This window comes from Hypanus sabinus, chromosome 2 (genome assembly GCF_030144855.1).
Source record: "Hypanus sabinus isolate sHypSab1 chromosome 2, sHypSab1.hap1, whole genome shotgun sequence".
Taxonomy (NCBI): Eukaryota; Metazoa; Chordata; class Chondrichthyes; order Myliobatiformes; family Dasyatidae; genus Hypanus; species Hypanus sabinus.
In genome coordinates this window covers 180772776-180793215 of record NC_082707.1, presented here as the reverse complement: position 1 = coordinate 180793215, position 20440 = coordinate 180772776, and the positions used below count along the sequence as shown (strand labels likewise).

General features: G+C 44.4%; 1 protein-coding gene across 1 annotated transcript; it reads right to left on the bottom strand.

Annotated features, from left to right (window-relative positions):
- Window positions 1-1022: 1022 nt before the first annotated feature.
- LOC132388395 (heat shock-related 70 kDa protein 2-like) lies at window positions 1023-15508 on the bottom strand. The gene is made up of 2 exons (XM_059960750.1): window positions 14910-15508; window positions 1023-5201 (listed from the first exon to the last, which is right to left on the bottom strand). Exons 1-2 carry the CDS (start codon window positions 15190-15192, stop codon window positions 3562-3564), a joined length of 1923 nt encoding a protein of 640 aa, XP_059816733.1. The 5' UTR covers window positions 15193-15508; the 3' UTR covers window positions 1023-3561.
- Window positions 15509-20440: the final 4932 nt, after the last annotated feature.

Sequence of the window (20440 nt, the reverse complement as noted above, 5' to 3'; positions counted from 1 at the left end):
ATTGCTGCCATTGGCCAGGAAGTCACACATAAGGTTCATGAGCATTAATTGCCCTTCAATCATCAGGTCCCCAAATGGCCATGAATAACTTTGCTCACCTTAACTCTGAACTGATCCCACAACCTATGGACTCACTTTTAACTCCTACAGACCTGCAGAGTTCCTCCAGCAGTTTGTGTGTGAGTCACATTCAAGAGATCTTAACAACTCATGTTCTCAGAATTTTATCTATCCTACCTCTATCTACTGTATTACATCAATTTTTTGCAGAATTTGTCATTTTACAGCTTGGTTGTCAGACTTCATTTATTTTTGTTTTTCATAAATTATATTTATTTTCTCTTTTTTTGCTGAAATGGGTGGGCGGAGGGGAGAGGTTGATGCATTGATATTTGCATAGGAAGTGGGAGAGGGGGCCTTGGGGTTCTAATGTTTTTCTGTCGTTCATTCTGTAAGACTAAATATTTCTGGCTGTATACATTCTCTGATAATAAATGGAAACATTTAATTTGAAATGCCTGTAAAAAAAATTAATGTTAACTTAGTATATGGTAACATATACATACTTTGATAATACACTTTAACTTCAAAAAAGTGCAGAACCAAAGAAGTGATTGTGTCAGCCAGTAAATAAGATGAGGCAATGGTAACACAAAAATACATGGTTTCGTGGAGATTACCTTCCAGTGGGCAGCAGAGACAAGAGACAGCAACGTGGAGTCTCTAACCTCTGCAGGTAAATAAATTCATCAGTTTTTCTTATCTTTTACACTAAAAGGGCACTTTGTCTCAAGATTGCTCAATTCAATCAAAGATATTACTGAGCACTGTCAATTTTCCAAAATGACCTTTTTAAAAAAAAATATGGAGGTGATGGCAGGTTCTGGATCACTAGAGGTTATGTACATGGCAGGATCAGAGGAAAATGGAAGGTGTTCATGTTTCATTCACTGGATAGTAGAGTCAAAAACTCAAGATTATCTTGGTCCTGTGTTGCCTTTGTTTAGGTTAATTTAGCTTAGAACAGGAATTTTTAAAAACAACTTCTTCAGTTTTCCCCCACATTTACTGTTAAAAAGTCTGACCCTATTGATCCAAGATGTTTAATTTTCAACATTTCACATCTGTGATGAATTGAAACATAAAACAATGCAATTTAACAAATAAGGTACACAGCAACCTTTGAAGATAATAGACCAAATGTAGTATTCACCTTGATCTACCACATCCTTGAATGGAGACAAGTATTTTGCAGGTGTTATATTTTAATCTGATACACAAGTTGTAAAGGCATGTTTGGTTTCTACAAACTTATCTGTGTCAAAGGAACATTGAAGAGTTGTCCAACTGTAATACACAGACTTGTATCTCTCCAAACAGTGCCAGGAAATGAAAGACTTTCTTCACAGTCAAAGAAATTGTGTGGTTTCCTTTTCCGAGGAGCCCAATAAAGGTGTGTTGCTCCTCTTCCGTGTTCCTTTTTCCATTAAGGAATGGAGGGTGACAAAAGATGCTGTAAATACTGAAACCTGGAGCAAAAAAATAGGCAGTCTGCTGGAGAATCTTCTCAGATCAAGGAAATGGACAGGGTCGTTTTGGGTTAGAAACTGCATCAGGACTAGATCTGGGGTTGACAGTGTGAACAGCTTTAAGTTCCTCAGCATACACATCACCGAGGATCTCAGGCGGTCTGTACGTACTGGCTGGGTGGTGGGAAAAAAAGCACAATTGCACCTCTTTCACCTCAGACAGTTGAAGAAGTCTGGCACAAGTCCTCAAATCTCAAGGACTTTCTACAGGGGCACAATTGCAAGCATCCTAACTGGCTACATCACTGCCTGGTATGAGAACTGTACTTCCCTCAATCACAAGACTCTGCAGAGTGTGGTGCAGACAGCTCAGGGCATCTGTAGATTGTGAACTTCCCACTATTCAGGACACTTATAGAGATCGGTGAGTATCACAAAATGTTCCAGCTGCTACCATCTGGGAAATGGTACCGCAGCATAAAAGCCAGGACCAACAGGCTCCAGGAGAGCTTCTTCCATCAGACTGATTGATTCACATTGCTACAATCGTATTTCTATGTTATATTGACGGTCCTGTTGTACATACTATTTATTACAAATCTCTATACATTGCACATTTAGATGGAGGTGTAACAAAGATTTTTACTCCTCATGTACATGAAGGATGCAAGAAATAGTCAATTCAACTCATAACATTGACAATTCCTTTCCTCCCACAAAGAATTGATGGTTTCTGATCTCCAGTAAAAAGGGTAGATTTAGCTTGCAACTTTATAAAGTTGCATTAGGAATTAGAATTAGGAAGCATCTGGAGTATTGCATTCATTTCTGGTTGTCCCACTACAGGAAGAATGTTGAGGCTTTGCAGCAGGCGCATAAGAGGCTTACCAGGCCAAACAACTAGTTTAGCTGGCCATTTCATCACTAATTTAACAGGTTCAGCACAACATTGTGGGCTGAAGGACCTGTTGCTGTGCTGTAGATCTCCTCCCTATTAACTGCTTTAGCATGGAAAGAACTGTAAAGCAGCAAGTTTCAAATTGCTATCGCATTAGGAATGAAAAAGTTATTTTCCATTTTCATTAGTTATTTTTACTCCAAATTAAATCAACAGCACAACCTTTACTGACATATGAAGTTGCTAAAGATTAGGTTAGGTTTTTATTCTCTGGAAGATATGAGAAAAATGGGCAACCTTATAGTAATGTTTAAAATTATGAAAGACATAGATAAGGTGGAAGGCAACAGTCTTTTCTGCAGGATAGGAGGGACCAAAACCAGGGGCACAGTTTTGGAAATATTTACAAGGAACCCAAGGGGCAACATTTTCCCCACATACAAAGATGGTGCATATAGGAAATCAGCTGCTAGCAGAGGGGTTGAGGCTGCTACAATGGTACACGGAAGGGCAGTGATATGGGCCAAATGCAGGAAGTTGGCATTAGCTGGGTTGGCTCCATGGTCAGCATGGACTCTGGATCAAAGGGCCTGCATTCGTTCTGCATTGCTCCATGACTGTAAAGATCATGCGAGCTGTTTGTGAATTCAGAGTACCCGGTGATAATTTTTAAAAGCAATGATTTAGGGACAGCAATAACAGGTAGCAAAGAAGCATAGCAGTTAGCACAACACTATCACAGGGCAAGTGACCCAAGTTCAATTCCCACTGTCTGTAAGGAGTTTAACATTCCCCTCATGACTGTGTGGGTCTTCTCCGGATTCTCATTCCAAAGATGTACAGATGAATAGGTTAATCTGTCACACAAGTGTAAATGGGCAGCATGGGCTTGTCGGATCAGAAAGGCCTGTTACCCTGCTGTATCTCTAAATTTAAAAAAAGTATATGTATGTGATAATGTGCAATTAAACTCTGACAATTAATCTACAGTAAGATAGAGAAATAAGCAGTTGAGTCCTTTGTATTATCTGAATGGCTTATCGATAATACATTGTGTTCCCTCCCTTCTCGCCACACTAATGCTGAGGGAACAAGGAAAATAAGTAGTTCTTCCGATGCCCTTAGCCACCTCACTCAGTCAACCTCTTCAATTGTGGGTCCAGTTGGGCTGCTGGGCACCGAAGAACTGCTGGCTCCTGGAGGTATCCTACTGCAGGGACATCTGAAGAACTTGAGAAGTGGTTTACAGACTTTCTCTAGCTCTTTCTGCTGATAATCCAACTCCTCCTTCTCTGCTGTCTGGTTTCTTTCTAACCAGCTAAGGACCTCCTGACATTTTGCCAGGATAGCATTCCCATCCTCCTCACTGATCTTCCCTTTCAGGTTCTCATCCTGTACAGCCTGCTTCATGCTGTACGCGTAGGACTCGAGCATGTTCTTGGCAGCCACCTTCTCCCTGTTCAGGTTATCCTCTGCCTTGTAGCGCTCTGCCTCCTGCACCATGCGCTCAATGTCATCTTTGTTCAGCCGGCCCTTGTCATTGGTAATGGTGATTTTGTTTGTGTGTCCTGTGCTCTTGTCAACTGCTGAAACATTCAGGATGCCATTGGCATCTATATCAAAGATCACCTCTATCTGAGGGAGTCCACGTGGAGCTGGTGGGATGTCGGCCAGGCTGAACGTACCAAGCAGGTTGTTGTCTTTGGTCATTGCTCTTTCCCCTTCGTAGACTTGAATAAGGACACTAGTTTGGTTTTCTGAGTAAGTGGTGAAGACCTGTGTCTGTTTGGTAGGGATGGTGGTGTTTCGTTTAATGAGGGGAGTCATGATCCCACCAGCTGTCTCAATACCAAGAGACAGGGGAGTGACATCCAGGAGCAACAGGTCCTGTACATTCTCAGACTTGTCACCTGCTAAAATGGCTGCCTGCACTGCGGCACCATAAGCTACTGCCTCATCGGGATTGATGCTTTTGTTCAGTTCCTTCCCATTGAAAAAGTCTTGAAGAATACTCTGGATTTTAGGGATTCTTGTGGAGCCTCCCACAAGGACAACATCCTGAACCCGAGATTTGTCAATCTTGGCATCGCGAAGGGCTTTCTCAATGGGTTCCAGTGTAGCTCTGAAGAGATCACTATTCAACTCTTCGAACCGGGCCCTGGTGATTGATGTGTAGAAATCTACACCTTCATGCAAGGAGTCAATCTCAACACTGGCCTGTGTACTCGAGGACAGAGTCCTTTTGGCACGCTCACAAGCTGTGCGCAAACGTCTTACTGCCCGCTTGTTCTGGGAGATGTCCTTCTTAAATTTCCGTTTGAATTCCTCAATAAAGTGGTTCACCATGCGGCTGTCAAAATCTTCTCCCCCCAGGTGAGTATCTCCAGAAGTGGACTTGACCTCAAAGATGCCATCTTCGATGGTAAGGATCGAAACATCAAAAGTTCCGCCTCCCAGGTCAAAGATGAGAACATTATGCTCACCAGGTCCTGCTTTGTCTAGTCCATAAGCGATAGCAGCAGCTGTTGGTTCATTAATTATTCTCATCACATTTAAAGCAGCAATGGTTCCAGCATCTTTGGTAGCTTGTCTTTGACTATCATTAAAGTAAGCTGGCACTGTGATGACAACATTGGTGACTTGACTGCCTAGGTATGCTTCTGCTATCTCTTTCATTTTTGTTAGCACCATAGAGGAAATCTCCTCAGCAAAGAATGTCTTATTTTCCCCTTTGTACTCCACCTGGACTTTGGGTTTCCCTCCATCATTGATCACTGGGAGATGAAGAACAAAGAAATATATTGTTAAATGTTGAATGAACACCATTTCTTAGATAAAGAAGCAGTTTCTCCACCCCACCTGCCCCCAGGAACCAAGTACTTCCTCCAACAAAAACTTGCCCCTTCCAGAGATCTTTCACCTATATTAACCTATAAACTCCTAAAGTGGTGAGATGGTAGAAATAACTTTCTCCTATTGGTTTGAGCAAATTGGTGCACAGGCAAATAGGTCAACTTCCAAAATCTTCTAGATACTATAACAAAGTCAGAGTACTACATCAAGGAAATAGGTCCTTCTCTTAAACGTTGCAATTGAAATGGAATCCACCACTTTAGCTGGCAGCTCATTCCACACTCTGATCAAAGTCCTTCCCACCCCAGGTTCACCTTCAATATTTCACCCTTAACGTATGAACCCGTGTTCTAGTCTCCCCAAACAGTAAAAAAAAAGCCTGCTTACATTTACCCTATCTACACCACTCAAAATTTTGTAATAGCTCTACAAAATCTCCCCTCATTCTCCTACAGAATGAACACTTCTGTAGGAAGTGACACTTATGGAATGAAGACTTAACCCATTCAACCTTATCCTACAACTCAGGTCCTCAAGTTCTGGCAACATCCTCATAAACTTTTTTCTGCACTCTTTCAAATTTATTGATATCTTCTTTGTAAGTAGGTGACAAAAAATGCAGATTTTACTTAAAATTTGGTCTCACGCACCATCAACATAATATCTCAATTCTTTTAATTTACAAAGGCCAATGTGCCAAAAGCTCTCATTATCAGAATCAGATTTAATATCACTGGCAAATGTTGTGAAATATGTTCTTTTTTTTAAACAGAAGTACTGTAGTAGGTACAATACATAACAATATGCTTTAAATTGCAAAAAGAAAACATACAGGTAAGTAAGCAGTGCAAAAAGAGAACAAAGAATAAAATACTGAGGATTCATTGTCCATTCAGAATTCTGACGGTGGAATGGAAGAAGCTGTTTCTAAAATGTTCAGCGTGTCTTCAGGCTCCTGTCCCTCCTATTTGATGGTATTACTGAGAAGAGGGCATGTCCCAGGTGACGGGGGTCCTTAATGATGGATGGAGCCTTTTTGAGGCATTACCTTTTGAAGATGTCCTTGATGCTGGGGAGACTGGAGACCTTTTAAACCCATGATGCCACTTTCAAGGAACTAGGGATTTGTATTCCCAGATCCCCCTGTTCTACACACCCTTTAATGCCCTACTGTTCACTCTGTTTAAAGTCCTACCTCAGTTTCTCCTCCCAAAGTGAAACACCTCACACTTGTAAGCAATTTTTCAGCAGTGCAATCAAACCAGGAGCAAGAGAGGAGGCAACTCACAGGTCCACAAGTTATGTTTTAAGAAAAAAGGAGCATTCATGGGTTTTTGCTATCTTCTGATGATTTATTAGCATGGGTAAATAAAAATAAGGTAGAGACAAACAGAGTGGCCATTGTGTGAGTGGACCAGTGCTAAGAGTGGGCAAACTTTGGCAAAACAAATTTAAGCAAGGCAAGTATCTGGCAAGTTTCTTCTTCATTCTTTGTTAGTACATACGTAGAGCAGTGAGGATGGCTCCAGGAGCTGTGTTGTGTTCTTTACGCGAGATGTGGGAATTCTGGGAGACCTCTAGCCTCCTGGATAACTATATCTACACCAGGCGCACTGAGTTCAGCTCTTCAGAGGACATACCAAGGAACCAGAGCTGCAGCTCGTTGACCTTCGTTTCATACGGAAAACGGATGTGATGGATAGGAGCTATATGAGGTAGTCACCCCTAACTTGCAGGAGGCAGGTCCCTGGGTGACTGTCAGGAGAGGGAAAGGAAATGGGCAGCCAGTGCAGAATACTCCTGTGGCCATTCCCATCAACAATAAGTATACCACTTTAGACACTGTTTGGTGGTGGGGGGGGGGGTGGTTTGATGACTTACCAGTGGGAGCTGCAATGACTGGATCTGGTTGGTAAGAATAGACATGAGATTCTATGGATGCAATAGAGACACCAGATGGTATGTTGCCTTCCAGATGCCAGGGTCACAGACATTTAGGATCAAATCCACGGCATTCTAAAGGGGAAGGGGGAGCAGCCCGAAGTCTTGGTACATATTGGCACCAAAGACAAAGATAGGAAAAGGGAGCAGGCCCCGCAGAGAATTTAGGGAGCTAGGTGGAAAGCTGAAAAGCAGTACTATAATCAGGGTAGTAATCTCTGGATTGCTGCCTATGCCACACCTAGTGAGGGTAAGAACAGGACAATTTGGCAGATGAATACATGGGTGAGGAACTGGTGCAGGGGGCAGAATACCTTTCTCTTCTGGGGAAGGTATGACCTGTATGAAAGGGGCAGGTTACACCTGAACTGGGGGGGGGGGGGGGGGAGTGCCAAAAGCCTTGTGGGCAGTTTTGACATGAAAGTGAGTGACAGGGCTGAGGATGGGGCAGTTGGTATACAAGCAGAGGTAGTGTGTAATGAGACTGCTCTACTTGAGCAGGGAGAGGTTGATGATTGAGCAAAATTGCAGACAGTGGAATGATTTGCAGTGTAACGGGGGACAAAATCAAAAGGAGTGATTAATACAGGACTGACATACATTTGAAGGCACACAGCATATGGAACAAGGCAGATTATCTTGTAGTGCAGCTAGATTGGTAGGTATGACATGGGCATCATTCAGTTGTGGCTAACAGAAGATTATGTTTGGGAGCTTAACATCCAAGATGCTCAATGCATCAAAAGGAGAGGCAGGCAGAAGGGGTGACATGCTCTGTTGGTACGAAATGAAATCAAATCCTTAAAGGTGGTATAGGATCAGAAGATGTAGAATCCTTGTGGGTAGAGCTGAGGAATTGCAAGGGTTCCTGATGGGAGTTATTTACAGCCGTCCAAAGAGTGGACAGGATGTAGGCTACAAATTACAACAGGTGGAAGAAAATAGATGTCAAAAGGGTAATGTTATAATCATCATGAGGGATTCAATATGCAGGTAATTGGTGCCGACTATGGACCACAAAAGAGAATTTGTAGAATGCCGATGAGATGGCTTTTTAGTGCAGCTTGTGGTTGAGCCCACTAGGAGATCAGCTATTTCTGGAATGAATGTTGTGGATTTGATTAAGGAGCTAAAGGTAAAGGAACCCTTAGGATGCAGTGATAATATAATAGACTTCATCTTGCAATTTGAAAAGGAGAAGCTGAAGTCAGATATATCATGGAGTAAAGGGAATTACAGAGGCATGAGAGGAGCTGGCCAACGTTGATTGGAAGGGGACACCAGCAGGGTTGATGGCAGAGCAACAATGGCTGGAGTTTCTGGGAGCGATTTGGAAAGCCCAGAGAGATACATCCCAAATAAGAGATATTCTAAAGATGGGATGACTTAACTGTGGCTGACAAGGGAAGTCAAAGTCAACATAAAAGCAAAAAAAAAAGCATATAATAGAGCAAAAATTAAAGTAAAGTTAGAGGATTGCAAAACATGAAAACCAGCAGAAGGCAACTAAAAATCTATAAGGAGGGAAAAGATAAAATATGGTTAAGCTGACTAGTATCAAAGCAGATTACAAAAGTGTTTTTTAAGATATATAATGAGTAAAAGAACGGCAGGAGTAGATATCAGACCACAGGAAAATGACACTAAAGAGGTAGTAATGAGGGAACAGGGAAATGGAGGACGGACAAAATAATTATGTTGCACCAGTCTTCACTGTGGAAGTCACGAGCAGTATGCCAGAAACTCAAGAGTCAGGGAACAGAAGTGAGTTCAGTTGCTATAACTAGGAAAAAGTGCTTGGGAAGCTAGAAGGTCTGAAGGTAGATAAGTCACCTGGACTAGATGGACTACAACCCAGGGTTCTGAAAAAATAGCTGAAGATGTTGTCGAGACATTAATAATGATCAAGGATCACTAGATTCTGGCATGGATCGAGAGGATTAGAAAATTGCAGATGTCGCTCCATTCCTCAAGAAGGGAGGGAGGCAGAAGAAAGGAAATTAAAGATCAGTTGGCCCAACCTCAGTGGTTGAGAAGATGTTGGAGTCAATTATTAAGGATAAGGTTTAGGAATACTTGGAGGCAACTGGTAAAAATAGGCCAAAGTCAGCATGGTTTCCTTAAGGGAAAATCGTGCCTGACAAATCAATTGGAATTCTTTGAATAAATAACAAGCAGGATAGACAAAAGAGGATAGATGTTGTATGCTTTAATTTTCAGAAGGACATTTCTGAGGTGCTGCTCACGAGGCTGCCTAGAAAGGTAATAGCCCAGGTTGCTATAGGAAAGATACTAACACGAACAGAACATAGGCTGACTGGCAGGAGGGACAGTGTGGAAATAAAGGTAAGCTTTTCTGACTAGCTAGTGGTGACTAGTGGTGCTCTGCAGGGGATGCTGCTGGGCTCACTTCTTTTTATGTGTAACCCCCTGGGTCGCCTCAGGCTCGCTCAGCTCGTTCTCGTCTAGGGGGAGCAGCCTTCGGCCCCGCCAAACTGGGTAATCAGCTGGTGTGGATGCTGTGTGATGTCCCCGCCTCGCCCAAAAACAGACAGTACACCATATGCGATTAAATGAGTACAATTTATAAAGGTTACTATAACTAAGTGATTAATAACGATACAGTATATATGAAGAGAAAATTAAAGAAAAGGCGCCAAACTTATCAAAGTCCAAACCACTTCGGGCACAACCGTTGGAGCTCAATTACTGAAGTCTTCTGGCCACCATTCGATCCCCTCCGAACTCCTCGACTCTCCAAACAGCTCAGGACCCTCCAAGTGGTCAACCAAGCACATCTAGCTTCATCCCCCCCCCCCCTCGGAGAATCTCCCGGCCTCGGACCCCCCTTTGGGGTCCGATCCTCGCCCAGCTTAGAGCATTGCGTCCTCTCTCTCGACCCCCTCACGCCGATCTGCCCAAAAGCCCGTCAACAAAAGCTTACAGACTCAGAAGAAAGAACATTAATCCCCATTTGGTTTACAAAGGAATACCATTCTCGTTATCAGTAAATTAGCATTCCTGCTAGTTAACAAAAAAGAAGAAACCCTCTTTACATATGTTAAAAGTTAAAGATTTGGATGATGGAATTGATGGTTTTATGGCCAACTTTGAGGACAATATGCAGAAAGGTGGTGAGGCATGTAGTTTTGAGGAAGCAGAGAAGTTACAGAAGGACTTAGATTAGAAGAATGGGCAAAGAAATGGCAGATGGAATACAGGGTCAGCAAGTATATGGTTATGCACTTTAGTAGAAGAAATAAAAGCATAAATTTTCTAAATGGAGAGAATTCAAAAATCCGAGGTGCAAAGGGACTTGGGAGTCTTCATGCTGGATTCCTAGAAGTTAACTTGCAGGTTGAGTTGGTGGTGAGGAAAGAACATGAACATTAGCATTCATTTTATGATGAGAATATAAAAACAAGGATCTAATTCTGAGGCTTTATAAGGCACTGGTGAGGCCTCACTTAAGAGTATTGTGAGCAGTTTTGGGTCCCCCATCTTAAAAAGGATTGTTGAAACTGGAGAGGGTTCAAAGGAGGTTCACAAAAATTATTCTGGGAATGAAAAGCTTATCATATGAGAAGCACCTGATGGTTCTTGGCCTGTATTTGCTGGAACTTAGAAGAATGAGGGAGGATCTTATTGAAATCTATTGAATTTTGAAAGGCCAATATAGAGTGGATGTGGAGAGGATGTTTCCAACAGTGGAGTAGTCTAGGACTAAGAGGGCACAGCATCAGAATTGAAGGAATTCCTTTTAAAACAGATTAGTATGAAATTCTTTAGTCAGAGGGTGGCAAATCTGTGGAATTCATTGCCACAGGCAGCTGTGGAGGCCAGGTCATTGGGTGTATTTAAGCAGAGGTTGATAGATACTTGACAAGTCAGGCCATGAAATGTTACACGGAGAAGGCAGGAGAATGGGATTGTATTCCAGATTGTTAATATAGATGACAAACAACAATGTTCACATTAAATTAGGAAGAAATAAAGCAATTTCTCTAATTAAGAATGAGGGGACAGAAAATTAAATTGCTACAGTGCAAGATAGCCTAACGTTGCTTGGTGAATTGTGCATACCCATATTAGACATTGCATAAAGATTCAAAGATAAAAATCAGGATTGCATAGAGCAAATACAGTTTTATGTACAGCACTTATGTTTGATAAATCTACAAGAGCTTTAAAGATTGGAAGAGCTTTTGCTTAAGGGGAAACAGATAATAATTTAAACATAAATGCAGATTCTAGAAGTCAAAAGACTTAATCTGCAAATCATGTGGCAGCAACTCAATGCCTAAAAACATGCAGACATAGTTTGAATTGAATTGACTTTATTACTTACGTCCTTCATATACATGAAGAGTAAAAATCTTTCTGTTTTGTCTCTGTCTAAATGTGCAATGTGGAATTTATAATAAATAGTATGTCAACATAACATAAAAATACAATTGTATCAGTGTGAATTAGTCAGTCTGATGGCCTGGTGGAAGAAGCTGTCCCAAAGCCTGTTGGTCCTGGCTTTTATGCTGTGGTGCTATTTCCCAAATGGTAGCAGCTGGAACAGTTTGTGGTACACACCTGGCTCTGTAGATGTCCTGAATAGTGGGAAGTTCACATCTATAGATGCACTGGGCTATCCGCACCACTCTCTACAGAGTCCTGTGATTGAGGGAAGTACAGTTCCCATACCAGGCAATGATACAGTCAGTTAGGAAGCATGGGGTTTACTTAAGATGAAGTAGATAGATAAGGAGAGAGAAAAGGAACACAGTGGGTATAAATTATGTACAATTGGACAATTCAGCTTTCATGCCAACTTGTTGTAGATGACTCAGGCAGAATATGAGGAGGACCCTTTTTCATTCTGGTATAAAAGACCTTAGGGCACTGCACTTAAGATGATTGTGGATTCTCCCAATGCTTTATTAACATTGATTCCCCAATCAATGATCCCTTTATATAAGTGCCAGACATGCAAGTTATTTGACAGCACCTCTTGACATACCAAAGATATCCCACTACCATAAATTAGGAAGGTAATGAAATACCCTCTACTTGCTTGGAAGAGTACAGTTGCAGAACATATTAAAAAAACTCAAGATTATCCAAAGTAAAGTACTGATCTTGACTAGCATGTCAGACACCACCCTAAGCATCAATTCCATCCACATGGTGGATGCAGTGAGAACACTCTATGAAATGCACTGCAGCTAATCAAGCAGATTACTCTGACACCACATTCCAAACCAGTGACCCAGCAGGCGGGACACGAGCTCATGCCTGGGAACACCACCACCTGAGCGGTTCTTTCAGTGTCCTAAATTGAAAATATATTGGTGTTCCTTCATCGTCACTGAGTCAATACCCTAGAACTCCTTACCTAGTGAAAATTCAAAAAGGTGTCTCAACCTTAACTTGTCAAAAGCAGTTATGGACAGTCAATAAATGCTGCACTCTATACTGGGAGAGAGGTTAAAAATGCTTGTAAGCACACCTGCCAGCTGTGCCACGCACACTCTATACCCGCCCTGGGATGCCATCCAGTTCCTTAGCCTTGCGACTGTTCACTCTTTGGAAACATGCGTACTTCAGCCTCAGCGGCTCTCCTCAGGGGCTCAGTATTGGCAACATCAAATCGAGAGTAAAAAATATTTAGCACGTCTGGGAGAGAGGCAGCAATGTTGGAAACTCCACTGCATTTAGCTTTGAAGTCTGCGATGGTGTGCAGACTTTGCCATAAGCTGCAAGTGTTGTTGGTGGAGAATTGTGTCTGAACCTTGTCCCGGTATTGTTCTTTTGTTGCCCTGATGACTTTGCACAGATCGTAGCTGCATTTCCTGAGTTCCTGTTGGTCACTGGCAACGTAAGCCCTGTGTTGCGCAGTTAGTGCTGCTCGCATAGAACTGTTGAACCAGGGTTTCTGGTTTGGATAGACCCTGAGTGATTTCTAGGGGAGGCAACATCCTCATCATGGAAGACATTCCAGTCGACGTCATCAAAGCAGTCCTGTAGCAAGGAGGCCGATTGGTCGGACCAACAGTGGACAGTTTTAACTCTGGCCACCTCTTGTTTCAGCTTCTGCCTGTACCTCAGCAGCAGCTAGATGGAGAAGTGATCTGATTTTCCAAATGTTGGGAGAAGGAGTGCTTTGTTAGCGTTGTAGAAGGGAGAGTAGCAGTGATCTTGTATACTATGTCTCCATGTGCTCACCTGGATATGTTGACAAAACTTCGGAGAGACTTTTGTCAATGTGCTCTATTAAAGTCACTGGCAATGATGAATGCAGCCTCCGGTTGTGCAGTCTCCAGGGTGCTGATAGTCTCGTACAGTTCCTTGACAGCTGTGATAATAATAGTTGTGAACTCCCTAAGCAGCCAGAAAGGATTCCAAAGCAGCAGAAGGTACTCCAAATCCAGGGAACAAAAGGATTTGAGGGCATGCACATTCCAGGGGTCACACCAAGCACTGCTGACCATCTCCCTTACTCTTCCCAGAGAGGCTTTTTGATGTGTCCGCCCAGAACAGTGAGAACGCAGAGGGTTCGATGGCATGATCCGGTCTCTCCTCCTCAGCCAGATCTCCACCAAGTACAAAATGTCACATTCCTTTGTTTCCCCACTGGTAGGAAATTCTGGCACTCAGTTCGCACAGATTATTGTCCAGGGATTGCACGTTAGCTAGGAGTGTGCTAGTAGTTGGTGGCTGATTAGCACGCCCTCACCAGAATGCCGGTCCTTCTCCCTTACCTCCAAGGTAGCGGCAGTGTAGTAAATGAGCCTGCCATTGATCTCTTAAGTTGCGGTTACCAGTGTAGAAAAGGCAGCATGTAGTGCCATCTTCCTGATGTTCAGAAGAGCCAGTCTATCATATCTAATGTGACCATCAACTACTTGAACAAGAAATGCAAAAGAAATCGCTGAAATTATCAGTATACTGTAAAGCTGAAGCCGAGCTCTCAACACAGCCGCCATATGCAGCACCATCTTGTTGCATTAAGAGGTTCATTGTTGTTTAGACCAAACATCAGAATGGGGAAGAAATGTGATCCAAGTGGCTTTGACCATTGAATGTTTGTTAGAAACACAGAAAACTTACAGCACAATCCAGGCCCTTCGGCCCACAGAGCCGTGCCGAAAACGTCCTTACCTTAGGACTATCTAGGCTTACCCATAACCCTCTATTTTGACGGTGCTTTCTAGATGCAGAGCCTGGGTTCCACCACATGGAGAGGGCCGTGCACAACACCATTCCAGCTGCCAGCATATGGTAGAGGGGCCGCATGGCTGAGTCTCCCACCCTATCCATCCCCTCCACCACACCACCCATTCCGCCTCTCCACCACACCACCTCCCCCACACTCCCACCCAACCCTATTCCTTCACACCTGCACTCCACCCCATCTCTCCCTTCCAGATACCCCTCCTTACTCTACCCCATCTCTCCCTTCCAGATACCCCTCCTTACTCCACCCCATCTCTCCCTTCCAGATACCCCTCCTTACTCCACCCCATCTCTCCCTTCCAGATACCCCTCCTTACTCCACCCCATCTCTCCCTTCCAGATACCCCTCCTTACTCTACCCCATCTCTCCCTTCCAGATACCCCTCCTTACTCCACCCCATCTCTCCCTTCCAGATACCCCTCCTTACTCCATCCCCTGAGCCCGGCGCTTTCCCGCTCACCGGTGAAGGGCCAGAGCTTGATGTCGCTCTGCACTGTCGGGTCGTGGAACCTGCGGCCTATCAGGCGCTTGGCGTCGAAGACGGTGTTGGTGGGATTGATGGCTACCTGGTTCTTGGCCGGATCGCCGATCAGGCGCTCGGTGTCGGTAAAGGCTACGTAGCTGGGCGTCGTGCGGTTGCCCTGGTCGTTGGCGATTATCTCCACCTTGCCATGCTGGAAAACGCCGACGCAGGAGTAGGTGGTGCCCAAGTCGATACCGACAGCCGGCGAGCGGACCGACATCGCGTCCGTGCGAGGGGCTGAAGGGCGCCCGTTTCCCCGCTCACCCCGAGCGCGGCCAATCACGTCGTGGCCTTTGTCCCGCCTCGCTCTGTCAGCCAATCACCAAGCGGCAATTGTCCAACACCCTTGCCGTCAGCAGGGTACCAGGGTGCATCACGTTTCAGCGGCATCAATCATCGTCACGTCATTGGTCGCTCCCCGGGACACAGAGACCAATAGCGTGCAACCCGGCGATCTCTGGCCAATGAAAACAGCGAAGCACGACGGCCGGTGCACAGCTGCCTAGTTGATGGTCAACACTGGCGCACCTCAGGGATGTGTGGCCTGGCACAACTCAAATACCATCCAATATACAGTTGTTAGCAGAATGTCAGCTGGAGACGAGAGGACATATAGGAGTGAGGTACATCAGCTAGTTGAGTGGTGTATCAGCAACAACCTTGCACTCGGAGTCAGTAAGACCAAAGAGCTGATGGTGCACTTCAGAAAGGGCAAGATGAGAGAACACACACCAGTCCTCGCAGAAGGATGAGAAAGGGACTCAGCGAGTAATTTCAAGTTAGCCCGTGCCAATATCTCTGAGGATTTATCCTGGACCTGACATATCAATGTAGCTACAAAGATGGCACAACGGCGGCTATATTTCATTAGGAGTTTGAGGAGATTTGCTATGTCACCAAAGACAATTGCAAATTTCTACTGATGTACTGTAGAGAGCATTTTAACTGGCTGCATTATCGTCTGCACAGGATCGAAATAAGCTGCCGAGACTTGTAAACTTAGTCAGCTCCATCATTGGCACTAGACTCTTTAGTATGCAGGACACCTTCAAGAAGCGATGCCTCAAAAACGCGGCATCCATCATTAAGGACACCTATCATCCAGGATATGCACCCTTTTCATTGATTCCATCAGAGAGGAGGTACAGAAACCTGAAAGCACACACTCAGAGATTCAGGATTAGCTTCTTCCCCTCTGCCATCCGATTTCTGAATGGACATTACATACCTCATTACGTTTTTTTTAATTTTTGCCCTACTTATTTAACATACTTACTGAAATTCACGTTCTGTTATCTCTATTATGATGTACTGCATTGCGCTACTACCGCAAAGACAACACATTTCACGATACATGCCGGTGACAGCAAAACTCATTCGGAACCGCCAACAACACGTGGAAACCCGAATGGGGCGGAGTCAATATTTTGATTGGAAACAGGCGACAGCCAATCAGAGCAGAGGATTTGCATCTGTTCCTTGTCTTATTACTGTCCGGAGGTCACTGATTTCAACACCTCCTCAAACGCACCCACTCACCAATATTTCACCTAAGTGAGAATAGTTAGGCGTGTTTCTTCCAGGATTAAGGGTTTTGGATATTACCGACACCATTTTAACGCCCATCCCGATTTGTCTTTGAGAAGTGGGTGGTCAGTATATTTTTGAATCGTCGCTGTCAGAGAGCCATAGACCTTACAGAACGGTTACTATGGAGATGGGTGTATAATACAGTCCCATAGCCCCAATGAACAATTCCCCAAGAATATAATCTCTGGGCACCGCGATGTTCTCACTAATCAAAACCACAATCCTTTATCACGCCTGTAATATGTTTCGGAGTTAAAGCTTCCGGCCACTGCGGACTTCTCGAGAGCTGGCCACATTCGGCTCGTGATGCCCTATCGGGGCCCAGAACTCGACACACTCCTCGGGAGACGGTCCTATGTAACACCAGACGCTTCTTGGAAATGGTCTTTTTGTTGATTTTGAGACACAGCGCAAAACAGCCCTTGCATCCCAACGCGCCGTGTCGTCCAGCAGACCCCAATTTAATCCTAATCTAATCATGGGACAATTTACAATGAATTATTAACCTTCCAACCGAAACACCCAGAAGAAACCCATATTATCATGAGGAGAACGTACAGATTTTCTTATAGAGGATGCTGGAATTGAACTCCGCTACTCTACCGTGGCGCCAAACGCGTTTCGCATCGCAACGAGGTGTTTCCTGTACGGGCCAATCTTGTACACTCCCCACGGGGAGAGGGAGAGAGGGAGAGAGGGAGAGAGGGAGAGAGGGAGAGAGGGAGAGAGGGAGAGAGGGAGAGAGGGAGAGAGGGAGAGAGGGAGAGAGGGAGAGAGGGAGAGAGGGAGAGAGGGAGAGAGGGAGAGAGGGAGAGAGGGAGGGAGGGAGGGAGAGAGGGATATATATATAGGGAAATGTATGGCCATGCTCTTTGGTAGAAGGAAACTGCAACCATAGACTATTTTCTAAACAGGGAGCAATTTCAGAAATCGGAGGTGCAGTGTCCTAATACAGGATTCCCTAAGCTTAACTTCCAGGTTCAGTCGATAGTAAGGAAGGCAAATGCAATGTTAGCGTTCATTTTGAGAGAACGAGAATATCAAGTTCATCGCACCGATTGTTTCTTGTATAGGCCAATCCTGCACACACTCCACTGACTAGACCACGTCTGCCGTCCGGATACACCTCAGTGATCGATTCTGCTATCTAACAGTGGGAGGGGGGAATACTTGCAAGTTAAGTCGGTAACAAGGAAAGCAGGTACAATGTTGGTCTTTATTTCAAGAAACTAAAATATAAAAGCAAGAATGTTTTGCTGAGACTTTATAAAGCACTGGTCAGACCCCATTAAGAGTATTGTGAGCAGTTTTAGGCCCGTTACCTACAATAAGAAAGCATGCGCTGGTATTGGAGAGGCTTTGGGCTACTCTGGGCTGCTCTGAGGACTACATTTTGGTTCGCTTAATTACTTGCATGATTTTTGTTTCCTTTCTTCTGCTTCCGGTATTGGTCTTTATTTTTTTTCTTTAATTGGCTTCTTTAGGGTTTCTTGCTTTATGGCTACCTGTGAGCAAACAAATCTCAAAGTTGTATACTTCATACTTTCCTTGATAATAAATGTACTTTGAATCTTGAAATAGGCAGTAAATATTGACAACAGTAGAAGAGACCTTGAAAGTGAGTCGATTGGTTGAGGGAACGTTTCAGTGATGGGGTGAGCGAAGTTATCCTCTTTGGTTCAAGGGCTTGATGGTTGAGGGATAATAACAGTTCCTGAACCTAATGGTGTGAATCCTGAGGCTTCTGTACCTTTTCCTGATGGCAGCAGTGAGAAGAGAGCATGTCCTGGTTGGCGAGGGACCCCCCCCCCCCGCACCCCGACAATGGATGCTGCTTTCCTGCAATAACACTCCATGTAGATGTGCTCAGCTTTGGGAAGGGCTGTATCCACCACATTTTGTAGCATCTTTCATTTAAGGACATTGATGTTTCCATAGCAGGCTGCGGTGCACCCAGTGATCGATTCTGCTATCTATACTCTGCACCACACATCTACAAAAACTTCGTCAAAGTTTTAGATGTCACGCTGAGTCTTCGCAAACTCCCAAGCAGAGGCACAACGAGGCGGATCTCATTGAAACCTGTCGAATATTGAAAGGTCTTCACAGAGTGGATGAGGCAAGGATGTTTCCCATAATGGGGGAGTCTAGCACGAGAAGGCACGGCCTCAGAATACGAGAGTGTCCCTTTCGAAGAGATGAGGAGGGATTGATTTAGCTGGAGGGTGGTAAGTCTCCGGAATTCATTGCCAGGTCATTGGGTATATTTAAAGTGGAATTTGGTAGACTCTTGATTCGTATGGGCTTGGGGCCGAATGTTGGAGAATGGGGTTGAGACTGCATTGTTCCCGCCCCCCCCCCCCCAAACTGCGTGGGTGCGCGGCCGCACTGTTCCAAGTTATAACCCTGTTACTAATTGTAACAATAAACACGATGGCAGTCGGTAGCTCATTAATAAACCGCCAGACCGCTGCCGACGCCATCTAAGTTTACGAAACTTGAAGGAATTTCTTCGTTGTACTATATTTCAATATCCTTCCAATTAAGAAATACAATCAAAAGTATGAGATTTTTCAAATTTCTTTCTAAATATTCATAGTATGCATATTACAAACAAAACGCTTTAAGTGCCGCGCAGTTTTCAGGCCCGTGTAGTTTCCTCTCAGATCAATGCTGAGCAGCCGTAGAGAAACAGAGGGAACATTGAAACCAACCACGATCGAATGTGAGCAAATGGTCTAATTCTGCTTCGAAAGTACGTTTTATGGTATTTACATTCTGAACCTGGAACGGGGGTGTTACACAGACCGGTGCTGTGTGACAGGTTCTCAGTCAACTGCCTCTGCTGGTCCCCGGAGGGAATCGTGTTCCACCCTAGTACGGAGTGTGAAGAGTTGCAAGGCCCTGTTTTGAATCTCCGAAAGAGCTTTTGAGACACACGGCCTCCTCATCGGTCTGTTCCTCGGGCCTGGCCAGAGTGGTCACTCACAGGACCCGGCAGCAGGCTCTCAGGCTGACTGCCCTCCGCTCCTGAGCCTAGATGTCCTGGAGAGAGCGAACGCCAGGTCCAAAGAGACTCGCAAGACTCCTCAGACCGGTGAACTGAAGTGAACACTTTTTCTAGATTGCTTCGAATGGACGCTGTTTAAAAACCTCAGACGTAGCTTCAGGCCATTCGACCCTTTGAGTCTACTCCACTATTCTCATAACTTCTCCCCATAACCTTTAACCCATTTTGTAATCAAGAACCTAGCAATTTCTGGCTTAAATTCCCCCGATGACTTGGTTCCTACAGCCGTCTGTGGCAACAGATTCCAGATTCACCGCTCTCGGCCTGAAAAAGTTCTTCCTCACTGGTGCTCCAAAGGGACAGTCTTCAATTCTGGGCTAGACTCTCCACGATAGGAAACATCCCTTCCACATCCGCTGTCATATATAAAAGGTGCTCGAGGCTAAATAGAAAGAGCAATACTCCTGATTGTGCACTGTACTTCCTAGACACCTGCTCCATCCTCAAACCACTGCCCAGTTCCTTCAGTGTCACAGCTTGCACCCGTCTCCTGAGTTCTGCCAACGATTTCCCCAGTCGCTCCTTGGGCTGGGTGACGGGCCCTCTCTAGGGTTCAGCGATGCGAGAGTTGTACAGAACGTTGCCATTTCTAATACTTCACTCCGTTTTGATCCATCCTGCTGTAGGGAGGATGGCATTGGGCAGCGGTTCCCCCGTGGTATAGAGTGTTTTATAGACGGTAGTACCCATATTTTAATTTGAAGATACTTACTGTCTTTGTAAATATTGTCTGTACCTTTGTGAAAGTAAATAAACATATAATTTTGTTTAAAAAAGGATGGCATTAAGCTGGGAAGAGTGCAGAGAT

Coding starts and splice junctions, on each gene's coding strand:
- LOC132388395 (XM_059960750.1), bottom strand. CDS start 15,192: ATGTCGGTCCGCTCGCCGGCTGTCGGTATCGACTTGGGCACCACCTAC. Junction 5,202..14,909: donor CAAGCTCTGGCCCTTCACCG/GTGAGCGGGAAA, acceptor TTCATCTCCCAG/TGATCAATGATGGAGGGAAA.